Source organism: Candoia aspera, chromosome 15 (genome assembly GCF_035149785.1).
Source record: "Candoia aspera isolate rCanAsp1 chromosome 15, rCanAsp1.hap2, whole genome shotgun sequence".
Lineage (NCBI taxonomy): Eukaryota > Metazoa > Chordata > Lepidosauria > Squamata > Boidae > Candoia > Candoia aspera.
In genome coordinates, this window is record NC_086167.1 from 16,078,234 (window position 1) to 16,097,274 (window position 19,041).

The window sequence follows — 19,041 nt, forward strand, 5'->3', positions numbered from 1 at the left end:
TCCCTTCTGGATACCGCAGGTCGCTCCTCTTTAGTCATCTCTTTTAGCTGAAGTTACCGTCATTTAAACACTATGGACTGCTGGAAGAGATCCACGCTGAAGACTCAGGACATCTCCCTGCCATGCCTGGTCTTCCTAGACCTCCCCATTCTGTTTCTTCTTGGTTGACCACTGGAGGTTGTGGAAGTCCTGCCTTCTCCACTGCTACCCCCCACAAGGGAAGGCGCTCTGGGGCCTGGGGTCAAAGGCCAGAAAAGCAGGTTCCAGGGACCTGCTCACTGGCAACACCCACTGCCTTTCTTTTGCAGCCAGGAAAAAGGGCATCTCTCCCCTTCAGCAGCCCAGTGAGATGGCAACAGGGAGCTTGGCTTCATCAGAGGCTGGTTGGTGGGAAAACCTCTGGCCCTCAGAAGGTGCACATTAGCCGCTCTGGAGGATGAGCCAGGACAAGCGTGACAGGCCATTGGGATGGCATTGCCCGGCGTCTTGGCTTGGCACACAGTGGCCATGGGGAAGCCTGTGGAGATCAAGGAGGGGGCAGCCCAGTGGAGAGAGGGCAACATTCTCCCTGCAAGCCCTTGCTTTCTGAAGCTGCTGCTACACCTCAAAGGAAGCCCCCCTTGGCTGGGAGTGACCCTTGAAATGTAAGAAGCACCTTTAGAGCCATGTTTCTCAACCTCAGCCACTTTCAGATGCGTGGACTTCAACTCCCAGGATCCCCCAGCCAGCACGCGTCTCCCAGTGGCTGGGGCTGAGGAACACGGCTTAAGAGAAGCTGGGTTCCCCCCAGACCAAGAGAAACTCCTGCAACTGGCCCCAGTAGCCAATCAGAGGTGTCCATGTGGTGATGTCATAAAGCTAATTGGAGGGAAGGTGGTAGTCCTTTCATCGCTCTGGATGGTCTTAGGTTTCGCCCTCTTTCGCAGCCTTGGTCGGAGACCGGCTGCTGCAGCGATGGGCGCTTGTGTGGAACGCCTGCTCAAATTCGGAATCACCCCTGGATCATTAACTAGATATTAGATGTTAACTCTCCTAAAAACTGGGAAAGGGAATGGAAATGATAGGAAAGGTGCCCCCTTCCTGATCTCCAGAGACAAGAGTCATTTGAAACGAAGTTGGGTACCTCCTTTAGTTCCTAGCCCAAAGATAAAAAGCCTTTCTGTCTTAATATTTTATTTTTCATTGGTTCCTAGGTTAAATTTTCTTCCAATACTGTGGCAATGAATGGCAGTGCGTTCAGCTGCGTTCCTGGACATTACGGCGCACCTCAAAAGTCTCCAGATGCCCCTCCACTTTTTTGCTGAATGTCCTGTCCTTTCAAGGCAGGTGGACCGGTCAGCTTAAACAAGCAGCAGCATCTGATCAGCTTTGAAACAACTTTCTAACCACGTCACCAGTGATATCTCCATCATTGGAAGTTCTTGGCTATTCTGTTGCAGTACAGAAATAGTCTCAAGTGTCAAGAATCCCTCCGTTTCTTAGAGCAAATCTGGTATCATCTCTTTTTGAAGCTAATGTGCCTGTGGGAGCGATGCCTGGGAAGAAGGAGGGTCCAAGCCGGGGCAATTTGTTTGGAAAACAGCATTGAGGCCCCAACTGTAGCGCCTGATCTGTTGACCCTCCGGGAGCCTCCCCGATTCTGGTTCTCTGCTCAGAGTGCATTTTCCAAGTGGGGGTCCGTCCCTCTTCTCGGTTCTCGATCTGGACTCCATGAAAGTTCGTAATGAAACTGGTATGGCCAAGCTCTTGCTAAAATTCCAAAGGTATTTTCGGCGGAAACCTATCCGTTTCTTCACTTTAATTGCTCTTTACCTGACCGCTGGGAGTTTGGTGTTCCTCCACGCTGGCTTCAGCGGGGGGACGAGAGTCCCAGGGGCTGCTTCCCGGACCAGCAATGAGGCTGCAGAAGGGACGGACGCCCAGTTCTTGGGGACGCTACAGCTTGGCAGGGAATTTAAAGTGATGCCAGAGTCTCTGGCATTTGCCCGAAGATATGGCACTTGGTTCAAGAATCCTGCCAAGGACGCAGCAGGGAGAAGCAGAGGTGGTAGAGGTGGTGATTATGGGGAGACGTGGAATCGCATGCTCAAGGGGAGGAACATTCACGAGAAAGAGGAAGATAGAGGTAACGTTCCTTTTGGGAAGCAAATAGAATCTGGTGTAGAAAAATAGGGAATAACATGCAGGGAATGGGAATCAGAATCTTATTTTTACCCCAGTTCCTCTGAAGCTGTGGTTGCCTTTGTTTGAAGGGCTGGATCAAAAATCACCTAGTTTTGGGGCAGACTTTTATTAACACAGTTTAAAATTGCATTAATCTTTTTAGCTGCTACATCACACTGTTGGCTCATTTTTGGTTTGGGTTAAACCCTTGTATTGATCCAAGCCAAATCTTACTCATCCTTTCCTTGTGTCTTTTGATTTTTGCACATTGTTTCAATACTTTTTCATTTATTTCACCAATTTCCATCCTGGGGCAGTTTGTGCCCAGTTTCAACCTCCCAACATGTTTCTGAATCTTGCTGATTGGCCTCCCAAGCTTTGTGTCGTTTATGATTTTAACAGCATTCCCTTTAAATTGTTACCCCACATGTATCAAAACACTGAACTCCCTAGGTGATAAGCTTGCGGAATTTATCTTTTTGCCACCTATTCTGAAAAGCTCTCAATTTGCTCCAGAAGTTCCCCTAGGGCAGCTCAACCTGTTACCCATCCACCTAATAGTTGAAATCTTCTAACCTCTTGACTAGAAGGTTTCATTGGCGGCCATGTCAGATTTTTGAATCAAGTTATACAAGTACATGATGTTCCCCTTATCTATCAGCTGGGTGATTTTACTGGGCGGGAAAAAAAGATAAGCTAGCCGTCCCTTATTCCTGATTATCTGCTGCTGCCAAGCATAAAGGAATTATTTTCTTACTGCCCATTGAATGGCTGCTTAATAATCTCTTCCTTAATTTTACCTGCTATTGAAATCAGATTGATTTGCAGACTGCCCCTCTCGACCTGTTTTTTAAAGATGGGAACAACATTTGGACATTTTCATTGTCTCGATACCTCATCTATTCCCAGAGGAGCCTCCTAAGATTGCAGCCAGCAGGTAGAAGTAATCCTTCTAAATGATTCATCTTTCTTTTTTTTAATATACTTCAAAGAACATACCTTCACTTCCAGGAGAGAGAAAAATACACTTTGTATGGCTTCGCTAAGACAGTGTATTGTTAGAAATTGGGTGGGGAAGAGTAAATCACTGCATTCCCTCCCCCTCATCCAGAAATGTAGTAAATAAGGAAAAATCGAGGCTGAGAAAAAACATTTCTTCCTCTCCAAAAAGGTACAGGAAGAAGGGTGGGGATTCTGATGTTCCATAAAGCTATTCAGAAAGGTGGATACATGGCTGAACTGGCCCAGTATGGATGCTTTCCAGATCCACAAGCCGAGCTATAATCACAGCTTCCCTTTCACTTTGCCTGTTGGGGGGCATCTGTAGCTGGGGAGTTCCATGACTGGCTGCAGGATGCCTAGCACCCTGAAGGCCTCATTTCCTCTGCCTGGCAGGCTGCTGATTTTGGGAGTGAAATAGCGGAATCCCTTCCTCCCTCTCTCCACATTCATATTGTATTTGACTCTTTAAATCAGTGTTCTCAACCTTGGCAGCTTGAAGATGTGTGGACCAACTCCCAGAATTCTGGGAACCGAAGTCCACACATCTTCAAGCTGCCAAGGTTGAGAACACTGATTTAAAGATCAGTTCGTAATTTCAAGCCCAGGACCGCCTGCTCTGGGTTCAGGAAGGCATCTGGAGATCCCAAGGAACATCATTCCTGACCTGCCTATAGGAAGATGCTTGATGTCTTCTCCACCTGTGGCTCCACTACTCAGTATTACCTGGCGCTGCCTTCCCCCAGCTGCTGTCCTCCAGTTGTGCTGGGACATCCATTCCACAGAAGTGGTATGCTGGGGGGCCTCCAGTCTGAGGATTTTCAGCCAGCGCCAATAGACTGCAGGAACTCGGCCTGGGCTGGTCGTTCATCCTGCACAGCAGCTTCCTGGCCCAAAGTCATTTGGCCTTGGCGTTTTCCTGAAAGAAGCCCCTGGATTTCCTGTTCCTGGGCGGTTTTGGCCTTGGCTGGGTTGCTCAGAGGATAGCAGCGAGGCGGTGGGCTCATTCTGGAGACACGTTCAGCCATGCTCATTAATTTAATTTGAACTGACATTCTGAGAATTCCTACCAGATGGCAAGGGAGATCCGATTGCCACCGACATACAGATTCCTTGGCAGGCCCAGCCATATGCAGGGGATCTGCAGCAATTAACTTCAAGTAGGATGGCTCTCCATTCTGGCTGTCAGGGAAATCATCGGGGCAAACAGGTGGCATCTGTCATGGACATGATCCCCCCTTCCCTTTGCAGATGCTCCATAGGGGTGCAAGAACAGATGCGGCCTCCATTCGCCCCACTCCCATTCTGCCCTGACACCCCTTTTGTTGGCAAGGGAGCCCCATCTGGATCAGGGCAAGGGGTTCTAGGGTAGCCTGAGCAGACCAACCCTTTGAAAGTCCTGTGGGGAGGAGGGGGGTGTTTGTGGATATCCCCCAGGAAGACCCACAGCAGTCTGAAACCGAAAGGATTTGCCAGTCAATTCCCCAGCCCCTTTTTTGTCCCCTCCAAACTTCCTACATTGCACCCCTCTAAATTTAGTGACAAGATTTGGAGTATGTGGGGGTCAAAGCAATATACTTTGTTCGCTCGGGAGTCACTCGCAAGATGGGCAGTGTAGAAATATGAGAAATAAATTTTGTTGTTTATTCGTTTAGTCGCTTCCGACTCTTCGTGACTTCATGGACCAGCCCACGCCAGAGCTTCCTGTCAGTCGTCAACACCCCCAGCTCCCCCAGGGACGAGTCCGTCCCCTCTAGAATATCATCCATCCACCTTGCCCTCCACTCGGCCCCTCTTCCTTTTGCCCTCCACTCTCCCCAGCATCAGCATCTTCTCCAGGGTGTCCTGTCTTCTCATGATGTGGCCAAAGTACTTCAGTTTTGCCTTTAATATCATTCCCTCAAGTGAGCAGTCTGGCTTTATTTCCTGGAGGATGGACTGGTTTGATCTTCTTGCAGTCCAAGGCACTCTCAGAGTTTTCCTCCAACACCACAGTTCCAAAGCATCGATCTTCCTTCTCTCAGCCTTCCTTATGGTCCAGCTCTCGCAGCCACATGTTACTATGGGGAACACCATTGCTTTAACTATGCGGGCCTTTGTTGTCAGTGTGATGTCTCTGCTCTTAACTATTTTATCGAGATTTGTCATTGCTCTTCTCCCAAGGATTAAGCGTCTTCTGATTTCCTGACTGCAGTCAGCATCTGCAGTAATCTTTGCACCTAGGAATACAAAGTCTTTCACTGCTTCTACATTTTCTCCCTCTATTTGCCAGTTATCAATCAAGCTGGTTGCCATAATCTTGGTTTTTTTGAGGTTTAGCTGCAAGCCAGCTTTTGCACTTTCTTCTTTCACCTTCATCATAAGGCTCCTCAGTTCCTCTTCACTTTCAGCCATCAAAGTGGTATCATCTGCATATCTGAGATTGTTAATGTTTCTTCCAGAGATTTTAACTCCAGCCTTGGATTCCTCAAGCCCAGCATGATGTGTTCTGCGTACAAGTTGAATAGGTAGGGTGAGAGTATACAGCCCTGCCGTACTCCTTTCCCAATCTTAAACCAGTCCGTTGTTCCGTGGTCTGTTCTTACTGTTGCTACTTGGTCGTTATACAGATTCTTCAGGAGGCATACAAGATGACTTGGTATCCCCATACCGCTAAGAACTTGCCACAATTTGTTATGGTCCACACAGTCAAAGGCTTTAGAATAGTCAATAAAACAGAAATAGATGTTTTTCTGAAACTCCCTGGCTTTTTCCATTATCCAGCGGATATTGGCAATTTGGTCTCTAGTTCCTCTGCCTTTTCTGAAGCCAGCTTGTACATCTGGCAATTTTCGCTCCATGAACTGCTGAAGTCTACCTTGCAGGATCTTGAGCATTACCTTACTGGCATGTGAAATGAGTGCCACTGTTTGATAGTTTGAACATTCTTTAGTGTTCCCCTTTTTTGGTATGGGGATATAAGTTGATTTTTTCCAATCTGATGGCCATTCTTGTGTTTTCCAAATTTGCTGGCATATAGCATGCATTACCTTGACAGCATCTTCTCGCAAGATTTTGAACAGTTCAGCTGGGATGCTGTCGTCTCCTGCTGCCTTGTTATTAGCAATGCTTCTTAAGGCCCACTCAACCTCACTCTTCAGGATGTCTGGCTCCAGCTCACTGACCACACCGTCAAAGCTATCCCCGATATTGTTATCCTTCCTATACAGGTCTTCTGTATATTCTTGCCACCTTTTCTTGATCTCTTCTTCTTCTGTTAGGTCCTTGCCATCTTTGTTTTTGATCATACCCATTTTTGCCTGGAATTTACCTCTGATGTTTCTAATTTTCTGGAAGAGGTCTCTTGTCCTTCCTATTCTATTGTCTTCTTCCACTTCCGCGCATTGCTTGTTTAAAAATAATTCCTGATCTCTTCTGGCTAACCTCTGGAATTTTGCATTTAATTGGGCATATCTCCCCCTATCACTGTTGCCTTTTGCTTTCCTTCTTTCTTGGGCTACTTCTAGTGTCTCAGCAGACAGCCATTTTGCCTTCTTGGTTTTCTCTTTCTTTGGGATGTATTTTGTTGCCGCCTCCTGAACAATGCTGCGAACTTCTGTCCAGAGTTCTTCCGGGACCCTATCTACTAAGTCCAGTCCCTTAAATCTATTCTTCACCTCCACTGCATATTCCTTAGGGATATTAGTGAGCTCATATCTAGCTGATCTGTGGGTCTTCCCTAATCTCTTTAGTCTGATCCTAAATTGTGCAAGAAGAAGTTCGTGATCTGAACTACAGTCAGCTCCAGGTCTTGTTTTTACCGACTGTACAGATGTCCGCCACCTTTGGCTGCAAAGGATGTAGTCAATCTGATTTCGGTGTTGTCCATCTGGTGAAGTCCATGTATAAAGCCGTCTCTTAGGTTGTTGGAAGAGAGTGTTTGTTATGCAGAGTGAATTGTCTTGGCAAAATTCTATCAGCCTATGTCCTGCTTTGTTTTGTTCTCCCAGGCCATACTTACCTGTAATTCCAGGTGTCATTTGACTGCCCACCTTAGCATTCCAGTCTCCTGTGATGAAAATAACATCTCTTTTAGGTGTGTTGTCCAGTAGGTGCTGCAGATCCTCATAGAACTGCTCTACTTCAGCTTCTTCAGCATTTGTGGTTGGGGCGTATATTTGGATCACTGTGATGTTAGATGGCTTGCCCTGAATTTGAATTGAGATCATTCTGTCGTTTTTTGGATTGTATCCAAGCACTGCTTTAGCCACTTTACTATTAATTATGAAGGCTACTCCATTTCTTCTGTGGTCCTCTTGTCCACAGTAGTAGATCTGATGGTCATTTGATGTGAAGTGGCCCATTCCAGTCCATTTCAGTTCACTGATGCCCAAAATGTCTATCTTTAATCTTGACATCTCACCAATAACCACATCCAATTTGCCCTGGCTCATAGATCTTACATTCCAGCTTCCAATGGTGTGTTGATCCTTAGAACATTGGATTCGCCGTTCACCACCAGCACCGTCGGCCGCTAGCCGTCCTTTCGGCTTTGAGCTAGCTGCGTCATCACGTCTGGGGCTAGTTGAGCTCATCCTCTGTTCCTCCCCAGTAGCATTTTGACCACCTTCCGACCTGGGGGTCTCATCTTCCGATGGTATGCTGACATATCTCTGGTTGTACTGATCCATTTAGTTTTCATGGCAAGAATACTGGGGTGGGTTGCCATTACCTTCCCCAGGGATCGCATTTAGTTTGACCTCTCTGTCATGACCTTCCCGTCTTGGGTGGCCCTTCACGGTTTAGCTCATGGCATCATTGAGGTGCTCAAGCTCCAGCACCACGACAAGGTAACGATCCTTTGCTGAAGGAGAAATAAATAAATAACAATAAATACACTAGAAAACTTTAATTCCTCCCAAAAGCTAACACAAAAGGATAGGAAATTTCAGCCCCCCTGCCCCAGATGTCACCATTTTGCCACTAAGTTCCCAGGGTCACTGGACATTACCTTTTTTAATAAAGTGCCGATCCCCCTGCCCCCCCCCCACGAGTTTACCTTATTAGCACATTGAAAAGCCTAGGAGGGAAATGAACACAAATCATCAGCCGGCTGTGCAATGACCATGCGGGCTGGGGGTGATGGGAATGGTAGTTCAGCACATCGGTCCAGCCTGGACAAATCGCTTGGACAAACATTGGGCATTCGTCTCATTTCAGATTCGAGACTGGCTTTGAAAAGAGCAGAGCTGAAGGCTTTGGGGCTGAGCCAACGCTTCTCCCAGCTGGGTGGGGCTTTCTGGGGCAAACTGAAGGCGGAAGGACAGCTGGCAGTGCAAGTCCATTTTTCCCTTGCCGTGCAAGGAACACCCAACAGGTTTTCTTGCACCAAGCCTGACTGTTGTAAATCAAGCAAGCCATTGGTATGCAGGGGAGCGTGCTCTGAATTCACATCTCGCACTGCCGAAGCCAGCCTGTCACTCTGATGGATGGTTCCCTGGACAGGGAGTGCAGATTTGGGCAGGGGGTGGGGCGGATGAGAGGGGCCAGGGAGGCTGTGCTGTAGTTAGAGCTCCTGCTACGTACATCAGCTTTCTGGGTGGGATTTTTGCACGGCGAGGAGGGAGGAAGATGATGGGAGGAAGAGGGAGGTCTGTGTGGCAAAGCAGCAAGCTCCGTAAAGGGACCGTGAGGCACGTGGTGGGGCTGGGAGCGTTCTCTGTGCTCGGTATTTGCTGACCGCTGCGTCTGCGGCTTCTCATTTGCTGCCTCCCCCTCTGTGAGTGCGCAGCCACTGCAGACGCCCTGCTGGACCTTCCCCATGGCTTGGGCCAAGGCGGCCTTTCCCAGAACACTGAAGCCACGGGGGAGGCCCTCTCTGCCCAGGGCGCTGCCACCTGCCATCTCTTCTTCACGCAGGCGGAAGAGAGGAGCAAAAGGTCTTTTAGACGCCAGGAAGCAAAGCTCTCAGAAAAAAACAGAAGACATGCAACACCTCCCCCCCCCCCCCCCCGCAAAGTTAGCAGTTCAGAAGGACTGCAATCCACCTCTCCTCTTGCCTTTTGAAGGGGTCTGCCACCTGGCGGGCAGGTTGTACGTGACATCAGAGGCGTTCTTCCCCGCAGGCCTTACAATAATTTTTTTTTTAAAAAAAGGGGGAAATGCAGACATCTGAGAAATAGTGTGTGAAGTCTCCCCAGGCCAGGTTGGTGCTGAGGACTGTCACTCTGTAGAGTCCTTTAGCCCAGTCGTCCCCGTGACCCCGTGGGCCAAGATCTGGAGTATGTCTGTATCTCTCTTGAAGCAGCATCTTCTTTCCAAATGGGGGGTGTTAACAATTCTTCTCCTTTCACCAGCAAAATACATCGGCTGTTATGTAGACAACACCCACCAGAGAGCCCTCCGTGGAGTGTCCTTCTTTGACTACAAAAAAATGACATTGTTCCGTTGCCAGGACAACTGCGCCGAACGGTAGGGTGGCCCACAACAGTGGGACTTCGTTACCTCCAAGGCATCATGTGTATTTGTCCCCTGCCAGTACTGGCAGTTTAACGTTCTCCCTGGGACTGTTTCTCTTCCTCTCTCCCAGCCCTGAGCCCAACAGTTTTGAAAGACCCAATTTTTCTCACTTGATGAGACCTCATTTGCGATGGAAATGACCCTCCGAATGAGGCAGACTCTGAGAAGCTCAAGCGATACCTTCTGAGTTTCACAGCTGGGGGGATCCACAGAAAACTAGTTCATTGCGGAAGCATTAGCTGACAGGCCCAACCCCAAATTCCCCTGGCATTTTCCTTTTACAGAAATAAAGGAGATGGGCTGATTGGCAAATGTGTAGCCTTGTTGAGAACGGAAGGGGCCTTGGGAGGGATCCTCTGTGGGCACAGGATGAGACCCCCTATCTTCTACCAGCCAGGCCAAGTTCTTGCACAAGGGCCTACGCAAGGCTGGACTCCTGCCAGACACTTCAGGACCAGGGAGAGCTCCCAGGAAAGGCAGGCGCTGATCTGCCCTGAACAGCCCACCCCTTATACAAAGATTGGAAGGGGGATCTTTTGATGCCTGCTGGGTTATGTTGCATTTAATGGCCGGGGAGGGGGAAGTGAGGGAGAGGGCCGCACAGCCATGATGCAAAATGATTGGAGCCGAATTGTGCTTAATTGAGGGAATTTGGGAGACTTTTTTTTAATTAGAGGGATTGGGGGCAATTCAGAGTCGGAGGGAGGAAAAAGGAAAAGTAAATCTTGTTATCAGGAGTAACCTTTGGCAAAGACACCAAATTGCATTTCCCTCACCGGTCAGCTCAAGAGAACAGTATAGATCCAACCTCACTTTATTTCTCTACTTGTTGAATTTATTCCTCATAAAGCTAATGGTCAGGGTGGCCAACAATAAAATATAGTTAAAGCTGAGAGTAGGTGGGACCATTGCCCAGAAAACCATCCTGTGTTTGTCCATTGCTCCTGCCATAAATCAGAACCGAATCCTTGCTTGAAGAATTCTTCAACTTAAGCCCAAGTCTGTTTATGGTCCAGCTAACCTGGTTAATGGGTGATGGTGGCACGGCCGACGCACGTCATTCAGGACTTTGGTTGCTGCGCACAGTTGCTCTCGGGAGGGATGCCCAGTCTCTGCGTCAGGATGATTCCCACGTTCACGGGGCCTTCCCTGTGCGGCAGGGGCTACCTCTACGCTGGGCTGGAGTTCGGGGCAGAATGCTACTGTGGACACAAGATCCTGGCCGTGAATGTCAGCGACGCCGAGTGCAACATGGAGTGCAAAGGGGAGAAAAACAGACTTTGTGGAGGCGTAAACCGGCTTTCCGTCTACCGCTTGGAGTTGGCACAGGAGTCCACCAGGAGGTGTGAGTAGGATCTCCTCCTCTGAGGGCATTGGCACACAGCCCTCCTTCCCATCGAACGGGTCGGTTAATCGGGGAGTGGGCAGAAGGAGAAAGGGTCTTTGCCCCGAGCGTCCTTAGTGGGTCTGCGGTGGCTTTTGATCTCTTCCTGTCCCTGGCCTCTGATTCTGCACGGGTCCCAGTTCTCCTGGCTTTAGCCATGAAGAGGCTGGGCTGAGAGGCTCAGCAGCAGGCACTGAAATGCCAAAGGCAGAGGGCGGCACCCAGCCAAGCAGGTGAGCGCTCTACTTGGGGAGGGGGGAAGCCAGCCTGGCCCTGAGGTAGCAGCCCAGGACAGAGGACGATGGGAAGCAGGCATGAATCCCCACGACCAGCTGAGACAGGAGCGGCCAGAGAGGCTGGTCGAGATGCGGGGAAGGTGTCGAAGCCCTGGGCTCAGAAGCTAAGCTGGGTCAGGCCTGGTTGGGGCTCGGATGGGAGTCTCATAGGCTAGGCTGGGAAGAAAAGGTATCTAGCAAATCCAGTCTCACAGGGACGTCTGCAGGGGCAGTCAAAAAAGTCAAGATGGCCACCGTGACACTGTGGTTAAAACCCCAGCTCTTTTCATTTAAGTCACAATTCACGTGGAAAAAGCAGGGGGGGGGCCCTGCAGCCTCCATCTTGACTTTTTTGACCACCACCTCCTGAAGCTGCCCCTGTGATTGGTTACCACTTCTGTCACTGGGGGAAATGGTTTGGTTTTTTATACAGACTTTAAAAAGTTGTATGGATGTCTTTGTTAAAGCAACGGGAACAATGCAGATACAAAAAGAAAGACCTTCAAACACAGGGCAAAAAGAACTTGAGAGCTTTTCAAAAATCTGGCTTTCCTTTCAATTTGTGCCAGTTCCCTACATAGCATCAAATGTCTCCTTCGGAGAGACGGCGAGAGCCCGTGTGGTCGCAAATACATTAATCAACGGAGCTGAGGTTTGGCACCAGACCCAGGAAACCATAGCGGTAGTAGCAGTTTGTGAAAACGCCTGTAGATGTTCGTGACAGGTTGGATTTTTCAAAATGACAGCCCTGAGGTTTTCCCCCGGGCTTCCGGATTTATGGTGCTAGGATACATTAGAGCAATGGGGCCAAACGCCGGAATGGAATTGTTTTTCGTCCTGTTAATAGTTAATAGCAGAAGGAACACTGTGGCCACAAAAATCGGAGCCGGTTTGGGGCAGAGGTGAAGGTGCTGGACTAGAAACAGGGAGACGGTGAGGTTAGTCCTCCCTTGGGCCCAAAAGCCAGCTGGGGGCCAGTCACTCTCAGCCCATCCCACCTCGCAGGGCTGTTGCGGTGGGGAAAATAGGAGGAGGGAGCATCATGTACCTGTCTGCAGTCTGTAAGTCCCAGCCGTTCCCAGAGAACAAACCTCGCTCTGCTTCTCTTTCCAGATGGCAGTGCCATATACCGCGGATGCTTCCGCCGGCCAGAGAACATCTCCTTGGCTTTGCTGGCCAGCAGGCCCATGAAAAACATGTCTGTGGACCGATGCGTTGACCTATGCACAGGAAAGGTGAGGAGGAGGGCGCTGCCCTCTCCCTGAAAGCCTTGTGGAGGGATCTCGCTTTTCTCCACCCTCCAAAGCCCCCTGTGCTGGACTACAACTTCCATATTCCCCAACTCTTCCTGAGCACCAATGTAGCCTCCCTCCTGGCCACAGCTGCGGATCATCCACAGCTGGCACTACCTGACCCTTCTGGGTGTGGCAGCGTCTCCTATCTGGTGGGCACCAGGGAGGCCTGCAGAAAGCAGGGGCTGGCTGAGGGGCTCTGCAGGTGGAGAGGGGAGCCATGCAGGGCAAAAAAGGGCAGATTCAGAAGGGCTGAGCATCCTTCCTCCCTTCCCATGCCCTGCAGAAGAGTGCCAGGACCTCTGGACCAACCCCTCCAATTTGGCAGGCAGGAGCTGGCCTTCGTCCAGCTCTATTCCCAAAGCATTTCCCCACCCACCTAGCAGGGAACTCTTTCTCCCTCCCTCCCTCCCTCCCTCCCAGGAATGCCCTCTTGCAGCTCTGGCGGGCACCTTCTGCCACTGCGGCTTCCCGACCACCCTCTTCTCCTTGCACGAACGGGAAGGGGAGCACCTTTGTGCCCAGAAATGCAGCGGGGAGGAGTTCGAGAGCTGCGGCACCACAGGCTATTTCATTGTCTACCAGACCCAAGTGCAAGGTATCAGGGCAGGGGCGGGTGCTGGGGGGAGGGCCGGGGGCTGTGGGTGTTCAGCGGCCGAACCCCTCCTGTGTGCCCGGATGGTCCCCTGTTCTATCACGGTTGTCTCCAAGGTGGCCTGGAGTCCTGGGTGTACTGCATCCACCACCACTTGGGGCCCATCTGAGCATACTGCCTCTGTGGTCACTGATGTGCAAAACCACAGGAACAGTCCCTGCGCTGGGGTGGAGGAGTCACAGACCCGCTCAAACAAGGTTTCTCAACCGTGGCAACTTTAAGATGTGTGGACCTCGACTCTGAGAATTCCCCAGCCTGGGGAATTCTGGGAGTTGAAGTCCACCCATCTTAAAGTTGCCGAGGTTGAGAAACGCTGCACCAGTAGAAGGGCATGATGCGAGAGGCCATCTCTCTCTCTCGCCTGAGAGCGCGGAGAAGGAGGGTGCACAGGGCACCACCACCCAAGAGCTGGAAAAGACTTCAGGCACAAATCCTGGAGTGTTGTCAAATCCCAGCTGACTATCCAAATACCCAGCCGACTCCTCCTTTTTGGGGAGATGGGTGGTGATAGAAATCTGAAATACAAACAAACAGACAAACGAACAAACTTCCCTGCAAAGCCATTTCAAAAGCCGGGTGTCTGTTCTGGAAGCCCAGCGGGAGAGGCAAGAGCTGCGGGACCTTCTGCTCCGGAGCGCTGCCAGTCAGTCTGGGGCAATCCAGGGTCCTCACGGCCACCAGAATGAGTCCGGGCTGAGCAAAGGGGGGTGGCAGCGCCCTCTCCTTTCACCACACCTTGAAGAAATGGAGTTTGAGAAGCCGCCTTCAGAAACCCCTCCTTCCTGACCTCAGGAACTCTCTCTTGTTCTCTGTTTCACAGACAACCGGTGTATGGATAGGAGATTCCTAACGGCTCGGGCCAAACAGCTGGCTGCCCTCGCCAGCTTTCCCGGAGCGGGCAACACGTGGGCCCGGCATCTCATTGAACTGGCCACGGGGTTTTATACCGGGAGTTATTATTTTGATGGCTCTCTTTATAATAAAGGTGACGGCGCGGCTTTCTGGGGAGTTGAAACGGGTTGGGAGGGTGGATCAGGGAGGGGCTGAATTTACCCTGAGCCATTGAGAAGCACTCGGCAGAAAAACCCATTCAGCTGTGAGTTGGCCCCTCTCTACATCAGCAGCTTCCATTGGGCAAGACCATCCAGAGAGTCCAGGCAGCAAATGGAGACTTTTCTGTGCTGTCTGAATAGTGTTACTGGGTTACCTTTTCTGCCCAGCTTCTGGTCTTCTGCCTTTGCTCTAACTACCAGATGGAACATTTCCTAGGCTGCCCCGTTAGCATCTGACCTTGGCTGGGAGACCTCCAGGCAGGTCAAGTTCATAGCTGGAAGACGAGAGCTTCTGAGCGCATTGTTTGTTTCAGACTCTGCACGGCCCAGACAATTTGGGGAGCTCGCCTCCTCCAGCCATCGCTTTTGATTATCATCTCTCTTCCTCTCTCCCTCTGTTTCTTTCAAATTGTCAAGCCGGCTTCAGATCCTTTTCTGGAATTTGCAGTTGCCTGGAGACCATACCTTGGAAGTTCTATCTCATTATAGTTTTAAAAGATCCGTGGGAGAAAAAAGACAAATCTGTTAACAAGTGCCCACTTCTTAGAGAAAGCCCAATAAATTTTCAAGCGTAGCTTCGCATCCCGCAAAAAACCCTCCATTACAGCAATCAGCCTCTGATAATCTCACCAGGGAAAGGAGGCATGTGCTGAGGCTTAAGGATACCGCCAGGGAAGACGATGCCCTGCTCTCCGTGACTGTAAAGCATCAGTCGCCCTGGTTAGCAGCTGACTAGTGAGAGGGGAAGGCAGAGATGAAGGCCCGAGGCTAACCTGCACAAGAAGTTAGGAAGTAGAAATAATATCTGGGCCATGTTGGACCTCCTTTAACTTCCTGTTGTTCTCAGAGGAAAGTGGGCCTTCTGTAGTGGCTGCATTAACCATCTTTGCAAAGAAAGACATGTCAGATTTTCAGGCTGAAATGTATTATATTTCTAATGCAGGTGGAAACCCGGTAAAAACCTCATGGAAGAGGTTCATTTCTAACTCCTGTGGAGCCAGGCAGATGTGAGCTCTGCTTCTTATCTCTGAGCTGAATCACACCCACAGCCTCTCTTTCTCGGAATCCCTCAAAAGGATCTGGGGCTTGGACAAGGAAGATTAACTTAAGAAATCCAGGAACTGCCTGCTGGAAAGTCAAGCAGGATGTCGAAAGGGGCTTTGGGAGAAGGAGTGAGAGAGCTTCCTGAAAGCTTGCAAGCTTTATCTCATTTTGGGATTCCCTCCCAATTAATTGCTATTTTAAATGATTCCGGTCAACAGCTGATCAACATGACCAACAGAAATGCAAAGGCTTTAAATAATTCTCTGTGGGCTTTCTCTTTCTCTGCCCCCTCCCTGGCCCCCCTATCAGTTGCTCATGCGTCACTCTTTCTTTCCCCCCCCAAAAGGGTTCAAAGGCGAACGGGATCACTGGCGCAGCGGGCGGACGATATGCATCAAGACCCACGAGAGCGGGCAGAAGGAGATCGAAGCGTTTGACTCCGCCATCCTCCTGGTCCGCAACCCCTACAAAGCGCTCATGGCAGAATTCAACCGGAAGTACGGGGGGCACATCGGCTTTGCTTCTCATGCCCACTGGAAGGGGAAGGGTAGGTCTGGCCGTCTGCCCAGCGGGGCTGGTCTTCCAGCGTAGGGTCTTCTGCAGCACCCACAACGTTCCTTGAGCATCAAGGCTCAGGGCTGAGATCCAGGGACATTGCTTCTGGATAAGCTAGGTTTCTTGCAGGTTTTAGGAAAGTCACAACTGCCCGCGATAAGCCTCGCCCTACGTCTGTGTGGCTTACGCTGCTTCTTCCCACCCGTGCACTCGGAGGGAGGGTCATGTCTCAGAGGAAGGGGTGGTGGCTGTCCAAGCTTTGTGTTATTTCCAACCTGGAAATATGGAGGAATTTCCAGACTGTGAGAACCCTTAAGCAGTGGAACAGCTGGCCTCCCAAAGTTGTGGGTGCTCCATCACTGGAGGTTTTGAAGAAAAGATTGGACAACCATTGGTCCAAGATGGCCTGAGGATTCCAGCCTTAGGCAGGGGGTTGGAATAGAAGACCTCCAAGGTCCCTTCCAACCTTATGAGTCTATGGGTCTATGAGTCCATGAGTCTATGGGTTTATGAGTCTATGGGTCTATGGGTCTATGAGTCTATGGGTCTATGGGTCTATGGGTCTATGAGTCTATAATTCTACCATTCTACCATTCTACGATTGCCACGGACCTGTTTGGTCTCAGGATGACTGCCTCTGACCTCGAACTTTCTACCTTCATGGTTATTATTAGTCAGTTGTGTAGAACTGAAAGAACTGCTGGGGAAGAGACATGATCTTTTTAAAAAAACAATCTGTGTTCTGTTCCATGGCATTAATTTTAAGATGGGCTCAGGAAAGGTTCCACAGCAAAGTTTTATGAGATAGGATTATGCAAGGTGAGCTGTCCTGTTTCTGTTTAATGAAACAAAGAGGCTATTTAAAACTTTCGTCTCAGGGGGAGGGGAAATAAAAGTCCAGACAATTAATCAGAGCTGTGAGGTGGGGCAGCAACCAAGTGTGGCTGTTCCTCAGGAAAGGTGAGACAACAAAAGTGTAGGTGTCAGAACCCTTTCTGTATTATGGAGGCAGTGACCTGTTAAGGTCCCAGAGAGAATCCTGGCCAATTAATTATAGTTCATGATCCATTTTACCACCTCATTTAATGAGAACAATTAGAAAGGAACTTCCAGGATGTTGAAAAGGGTTTTATTCTCTTTTTTTTTAAGCAAGGAAGCAGGTTTAACAAACCTCAGGATCTGACAACCATCAGGGAGGTGTGCAAATGACATTATCAGCAAAAACCATGTGTGCAGAACTTTTGATACATACAGTATAAGGTTTCTGATGTGGATGCGATAATGGGTGAAGCAACCTTTTCCTCCTTGCACAGAACGGTTATTATGTCAGCCCCGTCTCTGGAGCTGGATGTGGTAGAACCAGGAATACCTTGCTGGGGTGACCCCACCCACCTGGGAAGTAGGGGAGGAAGTACCACAGAAATATAGAAAAGATGCATGAAGATGTTAGGGCAAAGCATGCACTAATATGCATTGTATTTGCAGAACGTGGCAAGCATAGATGGAACATGTGTACCAAAATAAAAATGTATCCTCAAATGCGCACTTTTCCTGGGCAAACTGAGGTAGAAATAGACCCACCTCAGACTTGCCATTGGTAGAAGGAGAGACTGAATGAAGCCAGAATGGGGAGGGGTTGCCCACTGCTTGCTAAAAACCCTGAAGATCACAGGAAGGGTTTAGCCAATAAAATCTTTTCTTCCTTCACCCAGAATGGCCGGAGTTTGTCAGGAATTATGCTCCATGGTGGGTGACGCACACCCTTGACTGGTTGAAATACGGCAAGAAGGTCTTGGTGGTGCATTTTGAGGACCTCAAGCGAGACCTCTTCGTCCAGCTCAAGAGGATGGTCAGCCTCCTGGGCATCACGGTGCACGAGGACCGCCTGTTGTGCGTCGAGGGTCAGAAGGATGGCAACTTCAAGCGATCAGGGCTGAGGAAACTGGAGTATGATCCTTACACTCCCGAGATGAAGAAAATGATCAACGGCTACATCAAAACGGTGGACATGGCTCTGAAGCTCAGGAACCTCACTGGCGTCCCAAAGGACTATTACCCCAGATGATGGGCAACGGTTGGGAAACCGGGTGGAGGAGATGATCCACCTTAGGAGGTGCAAATTGGCTTCCTCTCGGCCAGTAGCTATTTCCATCCGGTGAGTGGTGTGTGTATGAGGAGTCTTCCTGCTGGTGCTTGCTTTTAAAGAACCCTTTTGCATGAGCAGAGAGGCCACCTATCGCGGTTGGCTGAAGATGCTTTGGTCAACCTGTCTCCAGAAAAGGAGGCCCACTGGGGGAGGCCTTGCAAAGGGAAATCTTTGCTGCTGCTGCTGCTTTTCAAAGTTTTGTGCCCCTTCCCACCCAAGTTAGATACATCACTGCTCTTCTTTAGCTGGTCGCCTTCTTGAACCCAGTTCGAAATAGGCAACCTGGTTAAAATCCCACTGTTTGGTTGCCTTCCTTGGTTCTGCTGGCCCTGCTGGATTCCTCTGTTTTTGAATCCTGGACCCTTGGACCTGGTATACTCACAAAGCCTGATCATGACGGACCAACTGCCCAATGCTTAGCAGTGTTGAGATGATAGGGTGACATTGAGATGCACTGGAAGAAGCTGATATATTTTTTTTATAGTTGTGGGGGGAATTTAAAAAAAATCCCATGAATATGAAAAGGAGCCTTTCAGGAATTAAAGTCCTGAGTCCCACCATCTGCTTGTCATGGAGCAAATTTTCTACTTGCAGGGATATTTTATACCTTTGTTGTTTATTCGTTCAGTCGCTTCCGACTCTTCGTGACTTCATGGACCAGCCCACGCCAGAGCTTCCTGTCGGTCGTCAACACCCCCAGCTCCCCCAGGGATGAGTCCGTCACCTCTAGAATATCATCCATCCACCTTGCCCTTGGTCGGCCCCTCTTCCTTTTGCCCTCCACTCTCCCCAGCATCAGCGTCTTCTCCAGGGTGATATATACCTAACCAAGCCTTATAATCCCATGGCCATGATAGGAAGTGCTGTGGTCCAACCTGTCTGCTCAACATTTCACCACCTTTCTAGGCAGGATATCTCTTCCACCATGGGAGAGGGGAGGAGTGACTTGCAAGGGTCAATTACCACTGACACCTTCAG

General features: G+C 49.7%; 2 protein-coding genes across 2 annotated transcripts in view; both read left to right on the forward strand.

Annotated features, from left to right (window-relative positions):
- The window catches only part of PTPN11 (protein tyrosine phosphatase non-receptor type 11), a 229,606-nt gene that overhangs the window by 96,593 nt on the left and 113,972 nt on the right, over positions 1-19,041 (forward strand). The window lies entirely within an intron of this gene.
- On the forward strand, positions 1,472-18,287 carry WSCD2 (WSC domain containing 2). Its single transcript, XM_063315516.1, has 8 exons — positions 1,472-2,125; positions 9,498-9,612; positions 10,821-11,005; positions 12,433-12,554; positions 13,035-13,209; positions 14,087-14,251; positions 15,709-15,909; positions 17,630-18,287. The coding sequence occupies exons 1-8, from the start codon at positions 1,711-1,713 to the stop codon at positions 17,980-17,982; spliced, it is 1,731 nt and encodes a 576-aa protein (XP_063171586.1). The 5' UTR covers positions 1,472-1,710; the 3' UTR covers positions 17,983-18,287.

Excerpts from the sequence above, each read along its gene's own strand:
- WSCD2 (XM_063315516.1), top strand. The coding sequence starts at position 1,711 with ATGAAAGTTCGTAATGAAACTGGTATGGCCAAGCTCTTGCTAAAATTC. Across the intron at positions 13,210-14,086 it reads CTACCAGACCCAAGTGCAAG|ACAACCGGTGTATGGATAGG; the intron begins GTATCAGGGCAG and ends TCTGTTTCACAG. Across the intron at positions 15,910-17,629 it reads TGCCCACTGGAAGGGGAAGG|AATGGCCGGAGTTTGTCAGG; the intron begins GTAGGTCTGGCC and ends TCCTTCACCCAG.